This window comes from Diabrotica virgifera, chromosome 7 (genome assembly GCF_917563875.1).
Source record: "Diabrotica virgifera virgifera chromosome 7, PGI_DIABVI_V3a".
Lineage (NCBI taxonomy): Eukaryota > Metazoa > Arthropoda > Insecta > Coleoptera > Chrysomelidae > Diabrotica > Diabrotica virgifera.
Window position 1 is genome coordinate 81,953,838 of NC_065449.1, and position 21,586 is coordinate 81,975,423.

Consider the following 21,586-nt stretch of genomic DNA (forward strand, 5'->3'; position numbering starts at 1 on the left):
AGACTAGAAGTTAAAACACGCTGAAATGATGCGCATGCATTTCATACTATTTGTACTACTGGCCCTTTCTGGGGAAAACCTAGATTCTTCCAAATAGTTTTCAACTATGAAATCAGTAAAATTCTTTACACGTTTGTCATCCGGGATTTTCACAAATAATTCAACTTCCAACTTTCGTTGATTGTAAAAAATTAATCCAAAAAATAATTTTAAAAATTTCCCAGTATCGGAATTTTTGTCATTATATTCAGAAACTGAACCTAAGCTTTGGATTTTGCGATACCAAGCTTGACGCATTACAATCGACAACCAGTTATTTTTTATTCAGGCCACAATGCTTTCACAGCATTGTGAATCCCTTTTCAAAATCTATTATGATATTTTTTGTATTCATATTAAATTTAACGACCTACATTTTTCCTCGATTATGCGAAAAGAATTGAAATAAGTGTCAGTATTTTTATTAGATAAAAAAGCGAAAACTACTGGTACATAAAAACCGTTTTTAATTGCATTTTCTTTAAATGGATTACCCTATCTATCATTACATTTTATTGTCTTACAAGTAATTTCAATTGTCCTTGAACTGTCGCCGTTTGAAAACTTGCCTTCTGGATATGTACTTTGAAGGTTGAGAAAATGCAAACCGTTTGACTTAATCAAAACGACTTAAACATATAACCAACATATTATGTATTTTAAAAATTCGATATTGTTTAAGGTTTCTTACAATGTCAGTATATATTATTGAACTAAAAAAAAATAAAGTTAAATAATAAAAACCAATTTTTCTCAAAAAAGTGCAAGAGTCTTGCAGGTTGGTCTTGGTCTTGCGTGGTCTTGCAAGGTTCGGTCTTGGTCTTGGTCTTGTTCTTGCAAGCTTGGTCTTGGTCTTGCTGCAAGACCAAAACCAAGACCGCAAGACAAAGACCAGTCTCGCTCATCACTACTTGGGAGACTTAGCTAAGCTAGGGTGAACGATAGCTATCTTGGTTGGTTGAAATATTATTTTCGAATGGTATTTCAATTAGTAGTCTAGCGCGTTCTTTGTTTCAAGATGAATAAAAAATCGAGATCGTAAATGCCATGAAAACAACAAAATTAGAATATCTCGGACATATTACACGTGGAGAGAGATACAACTTGCCCCAATTGATTATGCAGGGAAGATTCAAGGAAAAAGAAGCATAGGGATACGCAGAATATCGTGGCTGCGCAACCCGAGAGAATGGTATGGATGTGCATCAAATGAACTTTTCGGAGCAGCCGTCTCTAAAATCAGAATAGCTATGATGATCGTCGACTTAAGTTGCGGAGATGGCACTTAAAGAAGAAGACTATTTTTGCTCTGAACTTCTCTTTCTATTTTTGCTACTCTTTAACATTCACCAATTGATTTTTTGTGGTCCTCACTGATATTTTGGTTTGGTTTCGTTTTTTTACTTCGATGAGCAAAGCAACATCTGTTGTTGGCTTACTGTCCTAACTATTTATTACCTTGCTGTCCTTACATTCACATATATCTTCTGTTTTGTCATGAAATAAGGGGTGTGTCCTACCACCAATGTTGTTTAATTTATTTAGTAAAGAAATATGTGAATTAGCGCTGGCCGAAGTTTAGATATTTGTCAGTAAAAAAAATCTAGCAGAATAGGAAAAACTCCATATTCTGGTATGCATTATTCAATTTAAATTTTACCAAATCTTAAATATAGATTTATTAATAGGAATTCCTCGATATTATTCTTCTGTTCTAAAACCAACTCAAGTCATCTTATTTACTTTGAATACAGATGGCCTTTCATATTTTTAGCAGTCAATTTATTTGTTTATTAAATTTAAAATAAATAAAACAGAAAATTCAGAATGTCTGTCAACCATATTTTTTAAATCCGTTTTAAAAACAAAAAACCTTACTGTTTTCTAAACTAAATGTAAATCTATTTTCAGAACTAAAATAAAGTTATAAAAAATGCATATTTCTTTATTAAAGTTTTATCTACTCCACTGACTTTAAATACATGTATGTGGTCTAACGCAGATGTTGCTTTTCATTTACGGTTTTCGGCTGTTTACCCTAACTTATTACGATTTTACCACCAAGGTACCGCTACCATTTGTAAAGAGGGATGAGATGCAGTCTTGAGCAAAGTGGATTATTCTCCATTAGATACGCATTATCCCTACCAATAATAATTGTTAAAGCGTGATCGGTCAAACTAAATGGAAACTAATAGTTTGTAATTAACGTAGTAATTGTATTGTGTAACAATTTTTTAATGGAATTTTGTTGAAGACAGCAACCTTTCAATTATACTGAACAAAATCTCATCATCTTGACATATCATACATATTAAACATTATTTTATATCTAGTGCAGTCACTGAAGGTTTTCACCTCCGATTTCGTTGAACCTCCATCGATTTTCATAAAAATTGGCGAGTATGTATGTATTTAGAATTTTTGAGGATACCTCAAAAAACAAGTGACATGGTGACAATCTGCGCTTTTACCCTGGGGGTCGATGCCACCCCTTCTAGGTGAAAATTATTTTATTAAAAAAAAACCTCATAAATCGATAAAGGGACAAATTCTAAGCAAGAGTTATATCAACTTGTTAATTTAAATCAATACTTTTTGAGTTATTAAATATCAAAGATTTTAATTGTTCATGAAAAAAAATGCATGTTTTAAGGCGGTTTTCATCTCAAAAACTAGGGGTTTTACAAAAAAGTTATTATTACCAAAATTGAAGTTAATAAAAATCCAATAAATTCCATAATTAAAAAACCTTTTAATATTACTTCAAAGTGAGCTAAAGGTAATTTAATGTACTTATACCATACCTATATATTTTTTAGCAAGTACCTACTCAAATCTTAGTATTTATTTAAGCTTGTGTATAGGGGTCGTGTGGTAGCTCATTTGAAAGGCTGTTCAATTCTCTATTCAGTAATATAATATTATTTATACAGGTTGACCAAAAAACTATTTTCTGAATTAAATTAATTGACGCAAAAAGACAAATGTATGCAATTTATTAAGGTACTAGTATACTTTAGAAGACCAAAAATAAGCATTTTTTCAAGATTTTTTTTTCTCAGAACCTTTATTAAAAATAAATATAAAACTGTTTACATATTAATATCTAATTCTTAGAGAATACAAAAAATATATCTTTTTTCATTTATGCATGTACATTAATATTGTAGAGGGCGCCAAAGTCGAGGCCTCGAAAAAAAGTAGTTCCGATGGCGGACAGTTAATCTCAGGATTGGGATATCTGAAACAAAAAAATTGTACGGCATTTGAAAAAGGAAGGTTTCTTACGTGACAATTTACCATTATTAGTGAAAAATTCTGCAACAAAAAAAGATTTTACGGAAATTTAGAAAATTTTTGTGAAAAAATGACCGTTTTTCTTCAGTTTTTCATGGTTAAAAAATATTTATTTTTTATTTTTTGGTCAAATTATGGTAAATTGTCACGTAAGAAACATTCCTCTTTCAAATGCAGTACGATTTTTTTGTTTCAGATATCCCAATCCTGAGATTAACTGTCCGCCATCATTTTTGGAGGCCTCGACTTTTACGCCCACTACAATATTAATGTACTTGCATAAATGAAAAAAGATATATTTTTTGTACTCTCTAAGAGTTAGATATTAATATGTAAAAAGTTTTATGTTCATTTTTATTAAAGGTTATGAGAAAAAAATTCTTGAAAAAATGATTATTTTTGGTCCTCTAAACTCTAAAGTGTATTAGTACCTTAACTCAAAATACATTGTACTGCTGTCAGGCAATAGAAAAAAATGTTTATTTTACAAATAAACATTTCTTTTCGCTTAAATTAAATCACAAACAGCCTCCCACCTACCTCTTTACCTGAACATTTGATTTAAGCGAAAAGCAATGTTTATTTGCCAAATAAACATTTTTTTTCTATTTTCTGACAGCAATAGAATTTATTTTGAGTTAAATAAACTACATACATTCTTTTTTTTGCGTCAATATAAACTACATACATTCTTCTTTTTGCGTCAATTAATTTAATTCAAAAATTATTTTTTTGGCCACCCCGTATAAATATTGATATTATTGTTTATATTATTGAAAAAAGAATTGAACACCCTTTCAAATGAGCTGCCACACGACCCCTCTTCCTAATTAAAAATTCATCGATTACGTCATCACGCTCAGATGGATGACGTCAATAGTATGTAATATACATATACCAAAAAATTGTAATTTAAAAATAAAAATCGACCTGTTTCGGCATTTCCTTTAAATCTAATAACTACTGCCAAATATCGAGGTGGACTCTTTTCTGTGGCCCACTCTGTATAATATGCAGTGCTGCTTTTGTAACAATACAGGTTCCGGTACGCAATGTTCCCGCGGATCTGGGGGTGTTCATAAGGGGGTCCGCTCCCGAGAAAACTTTTTAAATTTAGCCTCAATAAGAGCGTTTTAAAGCTATTTGGGAGCAAGGAAAAAATTAAGGAATTTGTCTATAATTTTGTTGTTTTTTTAATTTTTTCACCCAAGAGGTACCGGTACGCATCTAAACATTCCGTATATGTATTTGGAACCTAGGAGTTTTCTATTGGTTCGTTGCAGCACGCGGTCATATTTTAACCAATAGGCGGCGAGGTCCCAAACGCATATACGGAATGTTATTCGGTTCCAAATTCATATACGGAATGTTAAATATTCGTACACCGAACAAGATAAGTTTTTATTAGAGTCTGTTAAAAGGAGATTAATTTTAAAATACTTGTTACTGTATTATTAAATAAAAATAAAACAATTATAGTATAGTCCGTTCGCTAAACTCAGACTCAACTGGCTAGTGATTTAAGCTAGTAATTTTGCCAATTTGATAAAATTGCCAAAAAAATTATTACTAAATAGTTAATAATTATTAAATATTTAGTAATTTTGCAAATTTTGTCAAAATTTGCAAAAAACAAAAAAGTTACGTACTAAAATCTTTAGCCATTTGCGTCTGAGTTTAGCGAACCGACTATATTTGGAATGTTATTTGGTGCGAAATTTATATACGGTATGTTAAATATTCGTAGAACAAAAAGACGATTTTTATTAAAGCCAATTAAAATGAGACTGGTTTTCAATAGTATATTATGCAACGAGCATTTAACTATAGAGTACGAGATTCATAATGATAATTAAATGCAAGTTGTTTACACGATTTTTTCTATAATCATTCACAAAAAAATATATTCAAATTTATTAATTTTGTAACGCAAACAAATTAAGTAGTTTGCCAGTCTGACAGTTTGTTTACATATTGAGAACTGTCAAAGAGCATGTATTTGATTCGCCATTGGTTACTGCGCGTGTGCCACCTTTACCGCAAATGTCATATCGCGATTCTATTGGTTAAAAATCTGTATCCTAATGAAAATATTTTTCATAATGAAGTTCATTATGATACAGGTAGTGACATCATAATTGATATATTATAGTATGAGAATAGAAAAATTATTGTTAATGTATTATTAAAGATCCACAAGGAAAAAGATTTTCCTGTAGTTGGCTGTATACCATTTAATACAAAAAAACGAATAAAGTCCTTTATAAAAAGTCTATATTTAAAATCCCTAAAAAAGGCTACATCACAGACAGGACCGCCGAGAAGGATGAGCGGGCCCCGACAAGAAGTGACGAACGGGCCCCCGGCAAAAAGTGAAGAGCAAAAACAGTTGTTCAATTTTTATAAAAATAAAATTATCAATAGTAAAAATATGTAATAAGAAACATTTCAAATATAAATTTAATATTCAATTCAATTATAAACAGTTGTTCAATTTTTATAAAAATAAAATTATCAATAGTAAAAATATGTAATAAGAAACATTCCAAATATAAATTTTATTAAATTTTGATTATATTTATAATAGTGAAAATATTTATAATACAGGTGCTTTTCGAGTTTTCTGATTGGAAAAGATGTCTATAACTTTCGAAAAATCGCATGATTTTACCAAATCATTCTCAATGTACAAAGTTGATAGGCGGGTTAACCAATCCTGTTTCATTGTAGATATCACAGCCTTTAAGGCTCCCCCAAACCAACGCGGAAAATTCGCATTACCTGCGGAATTCCGTACCGCATACGATTCGCATTGAATTGTTTCCACTGTGGTAAGTATACAAGTTCAGGCAAGTACGATTTTCGTCGTTCGGGCATGCGTTTTGTCTGCGTATTTATTCGTCCGGAATCTTAGTTCGCACTCGACAGCGTTTTTATCAGTTTCGCAGTGGTTTCGCATGTGAAAAAATTGAAAATGGAGAGAATTATTGAGTTGGTTCGAAAGTATCCTATTCTCTATGACCTTTCTCATGAAGATTATAAAAATGTAAGGAAAAAGGACAAGATTTGGACTAGAATAGGAGAAGAAATAGGCGAAAATGGTGAGTAGTTTTACGATTTGTATTGGTTTATTTTTCTACATCTAAGACTAAAGAAAAGCAGAGGCCTAAACAATACTATATTTACTGCAAGAAGAGTCCATTATTTTCATCGTGAACAATTTATTCATAGTCCTGAATTAAAATACGTGGCAAATTTTTCTCGAACAGAAAATGCCAGTCTTGCAGCTCTCCTTGGGTCATTGTCCAAATTTTGAAATGCTCCAAGTTCAGGCTCTGGTGGATCTAAAAGTTCTATGAATCTATCATCACATTTTTTTGTCCTTAGAAAATTATGCAAAATACATGCAGTTTTCACAATGAGAATACTAGTATCAATTTTTGTTTCCATTGGTCTGTAGAATATACGCCATTTTTGTGCCAATATTCCGAAAGCGTTTTCTACTACTCTTCTCGCTTTACAGAGCCTCACATTATAATTTTCCTTGAAAATATCTGTTCTGCTTTGACTGTATGGAAAGGGCCTCAACAAGTATGGTTTTAGTGCAAAGGCTTCGTCTCCAATTAAGACATGGGGGGAAAGTTCATTCTGGCCTGGGAGATTTTTCGGCTCAGGTACACCCATCTGATTTGTTTCAAATCTTCTTCCCATGTTGGAAGCTTCGAATATTCCACCGTCGCTGTTTTTACCAAAACCGCCAATATCAACTGAAATGAATCTATAATCTGGGCCAACAATAGCCATTAATACTGTAGAAAACTTATTCAAATAACACCAATAATTAGATCCTGTTTTGTCTGGACACTTGATAGTAACATGTTTGCCATCGATGCTACCAATACAATTTGGGAATCGCCAGGTATTTCTAAAACCTTCTTCAGATTTTTTCCATATTTCTGTAGTTGGTTCGGGCAAGTAAATATGTTGCAAATTTCTACATAAAGCTTCACAAACTTCTACAACTATGGCACTTACAGTCGAAAACCCGACTCTAAAACTATGGCCTATTGTATAAAATGTATCTCCGGTAGCCAGATACCTAAAAAAGAGTATTTTGTTTCAGGGGATGAGATTAAAAAAAAATGGAGGAATCTGCGCGATACGTACGCTAAGTACATAAGAACTAATAAAACTAGAACTGGACAAGCGGCAAGCGATAAAAAAAAATGGATATGGGCAGATCATATGGAATCGTTCAAACCGTTCCTAAATTTTGCTAAGACTGCATCCAATGTCACAGATGTTGATACACAAGAATCTGAAGCATTCCCAAATATAGAATCACCCGAAAATATATTAACGGATGAAAATTCCGCAGTACAGAAACCAACGTGTAGTAAAAATCTACTAACAACTCAGACAGATGATTCCCAGAATAAGATTCAACCCTCCTCATCGAAACCTACTCGAAATGAAGCTCCTAGGGTTACTCTTTCAAATGAAACTCCTTCTACAGGCAGAACAAACAGAAAACGCAATTCTGAGCCATCCACATCAGTGAAAGATATGATCAGTTATTTTGAGAGCAAAAAGAGAGTAGTGCATGATGCTACCGATCAACTGTTTTTGGCTCATGCTTCTACGGTAAAATCTTTCTCTCCTAGAAGGCAAATTGAAACAAAAATGAAGATTGCGCAAGTTATCATGGAGCAGGAGTTGCTTTAATTGGAGGAAAGTTCTTTGAATAGCCATCAATCTAGAGCTGAAAGTACAGACACCTATCAAACCCCTCTTCCGTCGGAAGTATTTCGGTTGTATCCCTACCTTCACCAAATGACACTGCATTACCTAAACAATCGAATACTTCTGGGTTCTATGAAGTGAATTGTGAAAATAATTATATTACACTACACAACTTGGCGCAGAGTTGCAACCAAGCAGCTTCTCATAATCCATCAGTTTCCAACTATGTCAATTCCTTTGACCCTTACAATACATAAAGTATATTTTAGAGTTATTTTGATCCTTATTCTCTTTTACTGTAGTAAATTAATGATATAAATAATGCCTGCAGTTTTTTTTTCATTTTCTTACCTTAATGTTATGGCCAACCGTTCTTCGGGAGAAATAGCTTCTCGGTAATTCGTGTCTGATTTTCTAATATCATTTTCTACAAGGTGCAACAGTTCATCGAAACAATCTATTGTCATTCTAAAATAAATGTAGCATCTTTTATCGTCTTTTCGTAATTGAGGCATCAGCGTGTGATATTCCCCACATTTCAGTCTTTCTAGATTGATATCATGAACCCATTTTCTTCTTTTCCTAAGATTAAATTCATAATATAGTCCATATTGTTGTTGGTTCGAGCATTGGCGGACTGCCGCATTGACTACCGATATATCGCCTTGATTAAAAGTATCTACGAAACTGGTACAGCTTGTGTTCGACTTCATGAAGATACCAAGAAATTTAGAATAGAACGTGGAATTAGACAGGGTGATACTATCTCCCCGAAATTGTTTACAGCTGTTCTTGAATATATGTTCAAGCAAATGGAAGGAGAGGATAATATGGGAATCAATATAAACGGGGAGGATCTGAACCACCTAAGATTTGCCGATGACATCGTTTTAATATCTGATAGAGTTGATAAAGCTACAAAAATGCTGCACACGCTCTATAAAGTGTCAAAAACAATTGGTCTTAAAATTAACACCTCAAAGACAAAATTTATGACCAACCTTGTAGTCAGCGATAAAATTCAGATTGGGAGTCATAGCATCGACCAAGTAATAGCTTACAAATATCTAGGACATGAGATTCGCTTAGGTCGAGATAACCAGACAACTGAAATACAAAGAAGGATAGGTCTTACATGGGCTGCCTTCGGTAGATTAAATAACATTTTCAAGTCTAATATTCCAGTTTGTTTAAAAAGAAAGGTCTTTGACCAGTGTGTTTTGCCGGTTCTTACATATGGTGCAGAAACACTAACTCTGACAAAAAGAACAATAAATAAAATAAGAGTTACACAACGCGCTATGGAAAGATCAATGTTAGGTATTACCATCAGAGATAAAGTACCAAACCTAGAAATAAGAAGAAGAACAGGAGTCACGGAGGCAGTTGAAAGAATAGCCATGGCTAAATGGGCTTGGGCAGGACATGTTGCCAGACTGACGGATGACAGATGGACCAAAAAGATTCTGGAATGGCGACCAAGGCAGGAGGCATATCGAAGCAGAGGACGACCACCGACTAGATGGACGGATGATATCAAGCGCATCACCACAAATTGGATGCAAGAAGCTCAAGATAGAAATAGGTGGAAATTTTTACGGGAGGCCTACGTTCAGCAGTGGACAAATATAGGCTAGTTGATGATAGATAATAATTTTACCTTGAATTGTCGTCCTCCATTGCTAACATTACAAGAGCTTCTTCTTCATCTGATGATGTATACATTTTTGTGAAGAATTGAGATCACTGAGTAGTATTCTTTGTTTTTCGTTGTCACCAACTCTTCTCAATACTAGACACATACGAGTATGACGCGAATATATTCGCTTCAATATGAAGTTCTTTACGAATTCCGTCAGGAATTCGACTGCGAACTTTCCGTCACGAATCCGCTGCGAATAATTCGCGTTGGTTTGGGGGAGCCTTTATGCGGGAAAGAAAACTTAAGGATCTTTTCGCTTCTGCGACTGTCACCGGCAATGTGCAAAATATTCTTAACGCAATAACGACGTAAGGAAATAATGAATCTAATTTGAGATGTTTAATTTTATTAAGTAAATCTATTGGAGAAATTGCAGGGAAAGATTCAAGGAAGGCGCAGCATAGGTAGCGCAGCATAGGTAGAAGAAAAATTTCCTGGTAGAGAAATTTCATAGAATGGTTTGGATCCAGCTTAACTGAAATCTTTCGGGTTGTAGTGTCAAAAGTTAGAATAGCAATGATGATTGCAAATCTTCGTCGCGGAGATGGCACGTAAAGAAGAAGATTGGAGAAAGTTGAGATTTACCAATATTATCCTTGTATATATATCGCTCTTAAATGAAAGATTTCATCTATCAATAATTCTTCACTGATGTCTTCTTAAAACTCGCGCAATATATCAATTGTTTTTTAATATTCTCTTCATCGTCATCTCGGAATGTCCACAAAATGTTAAATAGCGAATGAATTTCATTTGCCGCATTAAATATTCTGGTTAAATTGCTTATTATTTGACAATATTAAATAGTTCACAGCGAAATATTGCGTCGGGCTCAAAATTATTATCAGTCGCATCACTACTAGTCCCAGGCAATCTCAAAAACTCTCACTAGGCTTCTTGCGCCGGTTTTCTTTATTTGATGTAAATTCTGCATTTATTCCATAATTGCTGGTAACTAATTTAGATTCTTCAACAATGGAAGACCTGATCCCTTTAGATTCTAACCCTTTATATTCTTCAATCAATTTTTGATTTTTTGTAAATCTTCTAGAAGCCCTGATATATATTTAATCTTCATATCCATAGTTATCTGACTGCATTGCAGCATTTGAATTCTGTGATTTATTGCTGTTAAAATTTTACACCAAATCATCGAATGGTCATGTTACATATAGCATATAGCCGAGGATTAATTAAACGTATTATGGACATAAAGTGAAGAGCAAAAAAAAACGGGAAAAATTACGTCTTTCGTCTGGTCGACGCCGGGCCCCTTACATCGCCGGGCCCCGGTAAAATGTATCGACTGTACTGCCCTCTCGGCGGCCCTGATCACAGAATTAGTTTTAGATTGATTGACCAATCATCATCAGTACTTTCCTAAAATGAATATAACCTGATAAAATGATGTTTTAAAATTTTGACTACGTTTAAAAAAAGTTGTAGGTTATACTCACGTGACCACCTTACCATGCTAACCACCAAAATATAATATTACAAATTTTATTTACATATATTACATAATTACAAATATTTTGGTGGTTAGCATGTAAGATCACGTGAGTACAACGTACAACTTTTTTAAACCGTAGTCAAAATTTTAAAACCATTTTATAAGGTTATATTCATTTTAGGAAAGCACTGATGATGATTGGTCAACCAATCGAAAACTAGTTCTGTGATGTAGCCCTTTTTAGGGATTTTAAATATAGACTTTTTATAAAGGACTTTATTCGTTTTTTGTATTATATGGGTATACAGCCAACTACAGGAAAACCTTTTTCCTTGTGGATCTTTAATAATACATTAACAGTAATGTTTCTATTCTCATACTATAATATATCAATTATGATGTCACTACCTGTATCATAATGAACTTCATTATGAAACATATTTTCATTAGGATACAGATTTTTAACCAATAGAATCGCGATATGACATTTGCGATAAAGGTGGCACACGCGCAGTAACCAATGGCGAATCAAATACATACTCTTTGACAGTTCTCAATATGTAAACAAACTGTCAGACTGACAAACTACTTAATTTGTTTGCGTTACAAAATAAATAAATTTGAATATTTTTTTGTGAATGATTATAGAAAAAATCGTGTAAACAACTTGCATTTAATTATCATTATGAATCTCGCACTCTATAGTTAAATGCTCGTTGCATAATATACTATTAAAAACCAGTCTCATTTTAATTGGCTTTAATAAAAATCGTCTTTTTGTTCTACGAATATTTAACATACCGTATATGAATTTCGCACCAAATAACATTCCAAATACTACAATTGTTTTATTTTTATTTAATAATACAGTAACAAGTATTTTAAAATTAATCTCCTTTTAACAGACTCTAATAAAAACTTATCTTTTTCGGTGTACGAATATTTAACATTCCGTATATGAATTTGGAACCGAATAACATTCCGTATAATATGCGTTTGGGACCTCGCCGCCTATTGGTTAAAATATGACCGCGTGCTGCAACGAACCACTAGAAAACTCCTAGGTTCCAAATACATATACGGAATGTTAAGATGCTACCGGTACGGCGTACCGGCGCGTACCGTCACAAAAACAGCACTAATAATATGTATAAAAGGAATGCACGTCATAGATTTAATGACATCAAATCCACCGGTACAAACTTGACGGCAAACAAATTCAACAAATTTTTCCTCATATCCGCTGTGAGCTCGTACGTAGAGGGGATATTTACAAATTCTCGAGCGCCAGTAGTGGCAAGTCTGTAAACGTTTACCGGAAATTTGACATAAATGTCAAAGTGATTAATGTAAAATTAAAATTAAAAACATAAATTATAAAAAATATTAGTTGGTCAAAGCTGTGGTATATATTTTTACCTTAAATATACTTACGTTTTAAATACTGAATTTAAGTTTTTTTAATGTTCCGTAATATGTAATTATAATTTAATCTAAAAATCTTACCGCCATTTACACGATAATTGTGAAAGTATCCGAAGTAAGAAATTCATATTTTATCAATAGAACGTCAAAATGATTAGCAAAAACTTAAAAAAATCGATTACAATTTAATTAATTTTTTGCGTTGTAAATGTTAAGCGATAACAATTAAATAATAAATTTAAAAATTACCGGTGAAAGATAATTCCAGTAATCCGCTAGGAGCGCCACCAGCGAAGCTCAGAGCGTATACGCTGTGAGCTCGTACGTAGAGGGGATATTTACAAATTCGCGAACGCCAGTAGTGGCAAGTCTGTAAACGTTTACCGGAAATTTGACATAAATGTCAAAGTGATTAATGTAAAATTAAAATTAAAAACATAAATTATAAAAAATATTAGTTGGTCAAAGCTGTGGTATATATTTTTACCTTAAATATTCTTACGTTTTAAATACTGAATTTAAGTTTTTTTAATGTTCCGTAATATGTAATTATAAATTAATCTATTAATCTTAGCGCTATCTACACGATAATTGTGAAAGTATCCGAACTAAGAAATTCATATTTTATCAATAGAACGTCAAAATGATTAGCAAAATCTTAAAAAAATCGATTACAATTTAATTACTTTTTTGTGTTGTAAATATTAAGCGATAACAATTAAATAATAAATTTAAAAATTACCGGTTAAAGTTGAATTAGAAATCCGTTAGGAGCGACACCAGCGAATCTCAGAGCGTATAGATATTATTATTTTTTTGCTACCGTCAAGTTTAACAGAAAAGCGCTGCTGCCAAATAAAACATACACTGTTTCTCTTTGTCTCTAAGAGTGTGAAATTAAAATCTCTTAAGAGTGTGAAATCTGTACTATAAGTGTCAAACTGACATTGTGCTATAGAAGGTTATGTAAGATTCTTCTTCTTCCTTTATTGGGTTATATCCCTCGGGATAATTCGCCCACCTTACACCAGGGAAATACTCTTGTCTTGCTCTGGGCAATCGAATATTTCCAAATATATATGCTAAAGCCTCATTTTTTTTTAATATATATTATTAGGAACATCTTATAGGGCCAGACAGTCCCTACAGGAAAGGCAATATTATAACATAAGGGTTAAAACTTTTATCGTTTGGAGGTCTAATATCTTTTTATATCTTTATCTTCTTAATTTTTTTAATTCAAAGTTGGGAATTGATTAATTTATAAGTTAAGTTTGGCTAAGTTAAGGAATTTAAGGATCAGGTTAATCCTACGTGGATTAAGGTTGGACATAAGTAGGCAAACTTCAATGGGGGTAGGGATATTTGTTTTAGCAAATTCTTTATATAGGTCAAAATTGGGTGACATATTTATAGGGCACTCAAAAATCAGATGATTAAGGACCCAACTTGGCCACAGTCACAATATGGGTTGTCTTTTACTCCTATTCTGAATAGGTGAACTGGAGTAGCACAATGACCTGTCCTCATTCTAATAATGGTGGTTATATGTCTTCTGTCTTGGTATGCAAAATTGTGGTACCAGGGGAGTTTATCTATCTGACCTACAATTTTAGAGTAAAATGAATTATTTCGATTTTTCCCCTGCCATTCTTGCTCCCACCGATTCCAGATGGAATGCTTGATGTCTGGTAGAAAGTTGGAATAGTGAAGAGTGATACCAGCAGCTACATTTAAGGTTCTACCTATATTAACTAGTTTATCAGCCACCTTTAATATTCGAGTGTCCATGCCAGACTAATATTAACGTTATTTTCTTTCGCTTCAATGATGACTCTCTTGGTCATGAACGATGAATGTTCTGTTTCCATAGAACAGGTTGATCTGCCTATTTTCTGTATGGCACTTTTAGAGTCCGAGCAGATGATTGCTTGTTTAATCCCATTTTTCAAAATAATTTGGAGGGCATGACTAATTGCGACAATCTCAGCCGTACATATTTGGGTATACTTAGGTAGTTTACTGGTATAAGAATAGTTGATCTCTGGGCTAAGGACACCAAAGCCTGCTGATCCTTCACCATCAACCGAGCCATCCGTGAAGAATTTGATGTGAAAGTTTATTTCGAAATATTTTTTGGAGTTGAACTAAGGCAAGTTCATCTGAACGATTAGATTGGATATTTATGATTGGAATTGTTGATAATTGATGGTCTAGTTCAAAGTTATGGCATGGGTATAAGTCAGTTAAATATAAGTTGGGATAAGTACTTTTAAATTTGTTTTTTAAAAGCACTAGAAATGGAATATTTCTGTTTTTCCAATGATTTTGGTTCCTTTGAATTGCCAAGTCTAACAGGTCGAGAGCGGAAATAATTGGGTTGCCAATTAACATTAAATTTTTTAATATAAATTTAGAGCTAAGTCATTCCCATCTAGATTTAAGCGAGATCTGACCACTTTCCGTGGGAATATAGGAGTAGAGGGCAAGTGAGTATATATTGAAGGTTTCGAAGCCGATCTCTTATTAATTTTCTCCCACACAACTTTTAGAGGAGTGTTTCTATTTGATTTACTGCAAAATAGCCGGAAACTATTTTTACGTTTTGATTTTAGGAATTTTCTTGATTTGGCTATATTCTTTTTAGCCTCGATATAGTTTTCCATTAAGGGGATATTTTTAAATTTTTTAAGGCAGACACTCTCGCAGAGACGACTTCAGCACATGAGTCATCCCACCATGGAATGTGGTATTTGGAATTATTAGGAGGGTGAAGCCAAGGAATTGTTTCATCAGCTACCGATGATATGGAGTTAGTAAAAAATTCGTAATCTTCCCTAGGAGAAGCTGAGAAAATGCTGTTTAAATTGTTGTGATAAGTACACCAATCAGCTTTCTTTAGATTTCTTCTTTTACATAAATGTGGGGGAGATTGAGGACATACACCTATCTGACATATTATGGGGAAGTGGTCACTAGTTCCAGTATCTGAAATAGTGGACCACTTGCCCACCCTGGCTGCCACATCGACTGATGCCATTGTTAGATCTACTACCGACTTACTGCCTCCTGGGGCCACCAATCTAGTTGGGGACCCATCATTGAGAAATACTAGCTCAAGTTCCTCCAAAGAATCAAAAATAATCCTACCATTGTGACTGTCTCTAGAACTACCCCATGCCTTATGATTACAATTTAGATCACCCATTATTAAAAATGGCTTATTCAGTGATTTCACAAGGGAAGATCAGTTGGATTTGGAGATAGAGTTGTCTTGTGGACAGTATGTATTAAGAATATTCAGATTAAAATTAGGGAGAAATGTGAGTTGGAATTGGACATTATGATTGAAGCCTGGATTGGAAATTTGAATTTCCCTATAATCAATATTGTTTTTGATAAGAGTAATTAATCCGCCATAGCCATCCTCTCGATCTTTTCTGATTATTTGATACCCTCTACATCTTATAAGATGTTGGTTTGAGAGCCAAGATTCGCTAATAAGGATTATATCTGGGTTAAGGTTTTTATAAGGATTTTTAGATTGTCAGAATTAGTGTTATATGAACGTATATTCCACTGAATAATAGTTATCGGAGTGTTAGGATTCATTATATAGAGTATGTTTGCTAGACCAAGGAGTCAGAAGATCTCGAATCCTCAGGCTCGAGATATTCTATTCCCCTCCGACCCTGGTTTACATTTGTATTGAAAGGTGATACATTTTTATTTATGCTGGTCTTTAGATCTACCATATTGTAAGGAATGGAGTATGATTTTGAGTTTATTAAGTCCCCAATGAAGGTCATGACGAGCTCCCTGTGAGATTGGTTCAGCATAGACATGACCTGATTGAAATCCAAATGAAGTTGGGATAAAGATTATGAGTTAGTGATTTAAGAATCAGAGTGAGCAGGATTGAATTTTGAAGTTGAGGGCTCATTTATTCTTCTACCTGATGGATTTTATCATAACCTGTATTTTCTTGTATTGAAGGTCTTCTTCTTTTTTGTGGAGATTGAGTGACTTGACTAAAAGGTTTTGAATATTGAGCTGAGGCTGCAGACCTCCTCTCCTGTGGTAAGATGCCATTAGAATTATTCTGATCGTTATGTAAGGGGGGAAATCGTTTATGTTGAAAGATGAAATATTAGGGATCCAGGAACCTGCTGACTTGCCTCATAGAAAGATAGATTAGAAACGGACATTAGATCCTTAATATCTTTTTGTCTGACTCTCTCTCTCTCTCTCTCTCTCTCTCTCTCTCTCTTTCTCTCTACAATTACGACTTCTTGATTCATGGTCAGAAGATTTGCAGAAACTGTAATATTTTGTACACGTATTAGATGAAGAATCCTCATGAGAAGTTCCGCATCTAGCACATTTCTTTTTTCCTCTACATTGGTTCGTAGAATGGCCATAAAGTAAGCAATACCCACATTGAAGAACAGGGCTGATGAATGGTGTGACCCTCATTGGTAGTTGATATATGGAAATTTCTTTAGCAATAGTTTTTCCTGAAAAAGTTATGCTAATAGTTCCCGTGGAAACAAATTCAACCTTTGAATCCACTTGTACTCTTCGGTTCATTCGCTTAACACTTAATATCTTACATAAAGCCAAGTTGGTTTCTGATGCCTCCTTTATTTCTTCCTCTGTGAATCTTTTATTAACTCCCCTTACTATACTCCTACAAGAAACCTGATGAAATGGAATGAACACCTCATACCCTAGGGCTTCCCAATCTTTCCTCACAACGGAATCGTTGGCTGCTTTTCTAGTAGCAAATAATACACCTATCCTGTTTTTACATTTCCTACTGATTTTCGTGATGTCTTTAATTTTTAAAACGGAAATAGATTTAGCTATGCTTAACACGTGGTAATCTCCAATATTGTTATCCTGACCTTGGACAAATACTTCAAAAGGACCTATGTCGGTCTCCGAATATAGTATTTGTTTTTTTACTGGAAGACTTTTCTGAATACTTGGAGGTTGAGATTGACATTCATATTGGTTGATTTTATTAGGAGGGTCAGGTGGTGGAGGAGGATCGGGAGGAACTTCTTCCTCCATCTTATGCGGCGGATTGACGAATTTAAAATCTATACCAGGCGATGCAAATTAGAAATTAACAGGAAAATATAGATAGTTTTGGCCCTTACCCTTTGGATGAGTTTCAAAAGTCGTCCTTCACCTCGAACGATAGTCACAGATTTGTCTATTTAAAATTTTCTTTAAAAAATCAAACGTCAAACCATAGAGAAATAAAAACTTGTTTTTATTTCTCTATAAATAAAAACTTGTTTTTATTTCTCTATGCGTCAAACACAACAAAAATCACAAGAGATAATCGCTGCGAAAAGAAGCCGAGGCTGTTCATCCCATCGGACCTCGACTTCTTATCAGCGATAAATAAAAAATTAACAAAAAGTAACCACTGTTTTCAAATTAAATTAGGTTTGATGAGGTTTTTTTAGCAAAAAGTAAAAACTGTCAACTATTCGCTATTTGACCTTTGTAATAAGTTTATGTTATGTAAGATTTTTGTTTGTTTATTTTGTTTATTTTTGTTTGTTTATTTTTTCTTCTTTTTCTTTTACGGCCTTTGGTAGCTGTGCCCATTTAGCAAGCAACATCTCTTAAAATTAACTCCTAACTAAACCTAGCATACAGCAAAACTATTACAAACCTAACAGAATAGACCACTCAAGGATAGGGAAAGGAAAGTCAAGTTGATTAAAAAATAAACTGTCGTTAAAATAATACTAAATAAATAAAATATAATTTGAAAACAATAATTTTGACATTATATTTAACCTCCAATATTATGACAGACGTCAGTTACCATTTACAATTCCTACCAAATATAATTATGACGTCATATAAACTCGTCACTTATTCTAGCCACTGAAATGCTCGCTGTAATAGGAATAGCATGTCAAAAAAATCTGATTATTCGCTATATATTTTTTAAAATTTAGAATATGGCAACAAGGGGAAAATTACGTGCATTCCGTATTGTTTGACTTTTCCTATATGAGTTGCTATACAAATTTTATTATGTACTTATCAAGAGCGGGTACGTATGCAACGGTTTCAGCTGCGTTATAAAAATACCAAACTTGCGGGGGTGTATGTAAGAGTAAAAATAAAAATGTTTTAATTGCCTCTTCTAAAAATGAGAAAAGTGAATGAAAGACATTATTAAGGGGATTGAGACGCGTTGATGTAATTTCCGGTGGGACCATTAATTCCACTTTATCTTCATCAACATCAACTATTATCGCAGTCAACGTGGGGCAGTCTTTTGTCTTTTCGATTGCCTTTTGTTATCCAAAATTCGACGCTTCCTGTCGTAGGCGGCTCCTGTATACTGTACGTTTCTCGCTTGTTTTAATTGTTCTCTAAGCTAACAATGTCCTATTATTTTTCAAGATGGGTGTATAATTGGGATGAATTATGAGATATTTTATTAAAACAAGTCAGAGTGACATCGAGATTCTTTAATAAGAAGCAGGTTATTTTAAGGAAATAACAAGGAGTCTTTTTGATAATTTAACGGTTTCTTTAGGATACTTTGGTAGATCAACTATACAGGGTGAATCATGAGGAACAGAAGGAACTATACATACTCTGGGGAAATAACAAATCACCATTAAAAAGGTGTCTAATCCCAATGTTTCATCACACACATATTATGGAAAATATAATGTCACTCAAATTCAATAAAATTTACATAAATAGATTCATCCCGAATTTACGATTATTTTATATCATTGCGTCAACTCTTAATTTTGATTAATAAGGGCGCAAATTGTAATTAAACTTTATCGAAATTTTTGAATTCCATCAACATGTAGTTTATAAATACTATTAGTCTAAGTGCTATTCAAAACAGCTAAACCCAGCGTTAGACCTTAATTCAAAATAATTACACTTTTATAAAAAAGAACTTTTTTATAATAAAACGTTTTTATTATTTATAGAAGAGAATATAACATTATTTGACGATATAAAATGCTTAAAATTCCAAAAATTACACTATAATAAAAAAGTACTTTTTACAATAACACGGTTTTGTTATACAGGGTGTCCCGAAAAGATTGGTCATACATTATACCACACATTCTGGGGTCAAAAATAGTTCGATTAAATCTAACTTACCTTAGTACAAATGTGCTCACAAAAAAAGTTACAGCCCTTTGAAGTTACAAAATGAAAATCGATTTTTTTCAATATATCGAAAACTATTAGATATTTTTTATTGAAAATGGAGATGTATCATTCTTATGGCACGCACATCTTAAAACAAAATTATAGTGAAATTTGTCCACCCCATAAAAATTTTATGGGGATTTTGTTCCCTTAAACCCCCCCAAACTTTTGTGTACGTTCCAATTAATTCATTATTGTGGTACCATTAGTTAAACACAACGTTTTTAAAACTTCTTTGCCTCCTAGTATTTTTTCGATAAGCCAGTTTTTCTCGAGATGCGGCTTTTTTTTCAATACGTTTACGTAAAAATTTTATGGGGGTTTTGTTCTTTTAAACCCCCCAAATGTTTGTGTACGTTCCAATTAAATTATTATTGTGGTACCATTAGTTAAACACAGTGTTTTTAAAACTTTTGCCTCTTAGTCTGTTTTTCATAAGTCATCTTATATCTAGATGTAGCTTCTTTTTCAAAATATACCTAAAAATGTAAATTATAAATAAATTTTCAGATTATTAACAGGTCTCTATAATCGTACCCGAGATCGTACCATATACAAATATGTGGTGGATTCTAAAAATATTCAAAATATCTCGATAAACACTGGCTTATCGAAAAAGTACTAAGAGACAAAAAAGTTTTAAAAACATTGTGTTTAACTAATGGTGCCACAATAATAACTTAATTGGAACGTACACAAAAGTTTGGGGGGGGGGTTTAAGGGAACAAAACCCCCATTAAATTTTTATGGGGTGCACAAATTTCACTTTTTTTTAAGATGTTGCTGCCATAAAAATGCCACATGTCCATTTTCAATAAAAAATCTCTGAGAGTTTTCGATATGAAAAAAAATCGATTTTCATTTTGTAACTTCAAAGGGCTGTAACTTTTTTTGTGTGTACTATTGTATATAGGTAAGTGAGGTTCAATCAACCTATTTTTGACCCCAAAATCTGTGGTATAATTTATGACCAATCTTTTCGGGACACCCTGTATATAGCACACAACACGTTTCGAAAGAATTAAATATGAATTTTTAGTAGGTGTATTAACTGTTAAAATTATAATTCCCAAAGTTACACTAGTATAAAAAAGTACTTTTGTTGTTTAAAATGGTATATATAATAATTACCTTATAAAATATGAATTTTAAGTATATCAACTTTTAATTATTTATTAAAAAAATTAAAGAAATATACGCAACAGCCGTGTTCGAACTAGGGAACTCTCGGTCTGAAGTCTAATGCCACTGACCCACCATCAATTTGTAGATATCGATTTATTAACGTACTTTAAAATACCATTGCATTAGCCACATTTTTAAAATAGTTTGAAAAAAAAAATCGATTTATCCATTCAGGGTGATTGATTATTGGAGAAAAGCTCCGTAGATCCGTTATAGTAATAGATAGCAATAAAAGTTGATAACAAAAATTGTAGCCAACTTTGATTACAGATTGAAAATCAGTAATCGTAAATTGTCAGTTTTAGACAATTCAGTCATGGCTTACCTAAAATTTGGAAAGCTTTAGACTCGTAATTAATAATTTGCTCTGAACAATTAAAATATCTCAAAAACTAATAAATTTAGACATAGGGAATGTTATATATAAATTAAAGTACGGTAATAGTACTTTTCGATAGTGATATAAAATACAGGGTGCTTCATTCAAAATTACTGAGAAAATAATGTACTTGCGTTTTGAC

General features: G+C 33.0%; 1 protein-coding gene across 1 annotated transcript; it reads right to left on the minus strand.

Moving 5' to 3' along the window:
- Window positions 1-6,438: 6,438 nt before the first annotated feature.
- Window positions 6,439-10,008, minus strand: LOC126888209 (uncharacterized). The gene is made up of 3 exons (XM_050656263.1): window positions 9,743-10,008; window positions 8,434-8,664; window positions 6,439-7,438 (listed from the first exon to the last, which is right to left on the minus strand). The coding sequence occupies exons 1-3, from the start codon at window positions 9,805-9,807 to the stop codon at window positions 6,565-6,567; spliced, it is 1,170 nt and encodes a 389-aa protein (XP_050512220.1). The 5' UTR covers window positions 9,808-10,008; the 3' UTR covers window positions 6,439-6,564.
- Window positions 10,009-21,586: the final 11,578 nt, after the last annotated feature.

Bases quoted from the DNA above. Each gene is read 5' to 3' on its own strand.
- LOC126888209 (XM_050656263.1), bottom strand. From the start codon at position 9,807: ATGTATACATCATCAGATGAAGAAGAAGCTCTTGTAATGTTAGCAATG. The intron at 8,665-9,742 runs GTAAAATTATTA...ATTTAATCTTAG, and splicing joins ATGGAGGACGACAATTCAAG to GAAAAGAAGAAAATGGGTTC. The intron at 7,439-8,433 runs GTAAGAAAATGA...ACTCTTTTTTAG, and splicing joins CGGTTGGCCATAACATTAAG to GTATCTGGCTACCGGAGATA.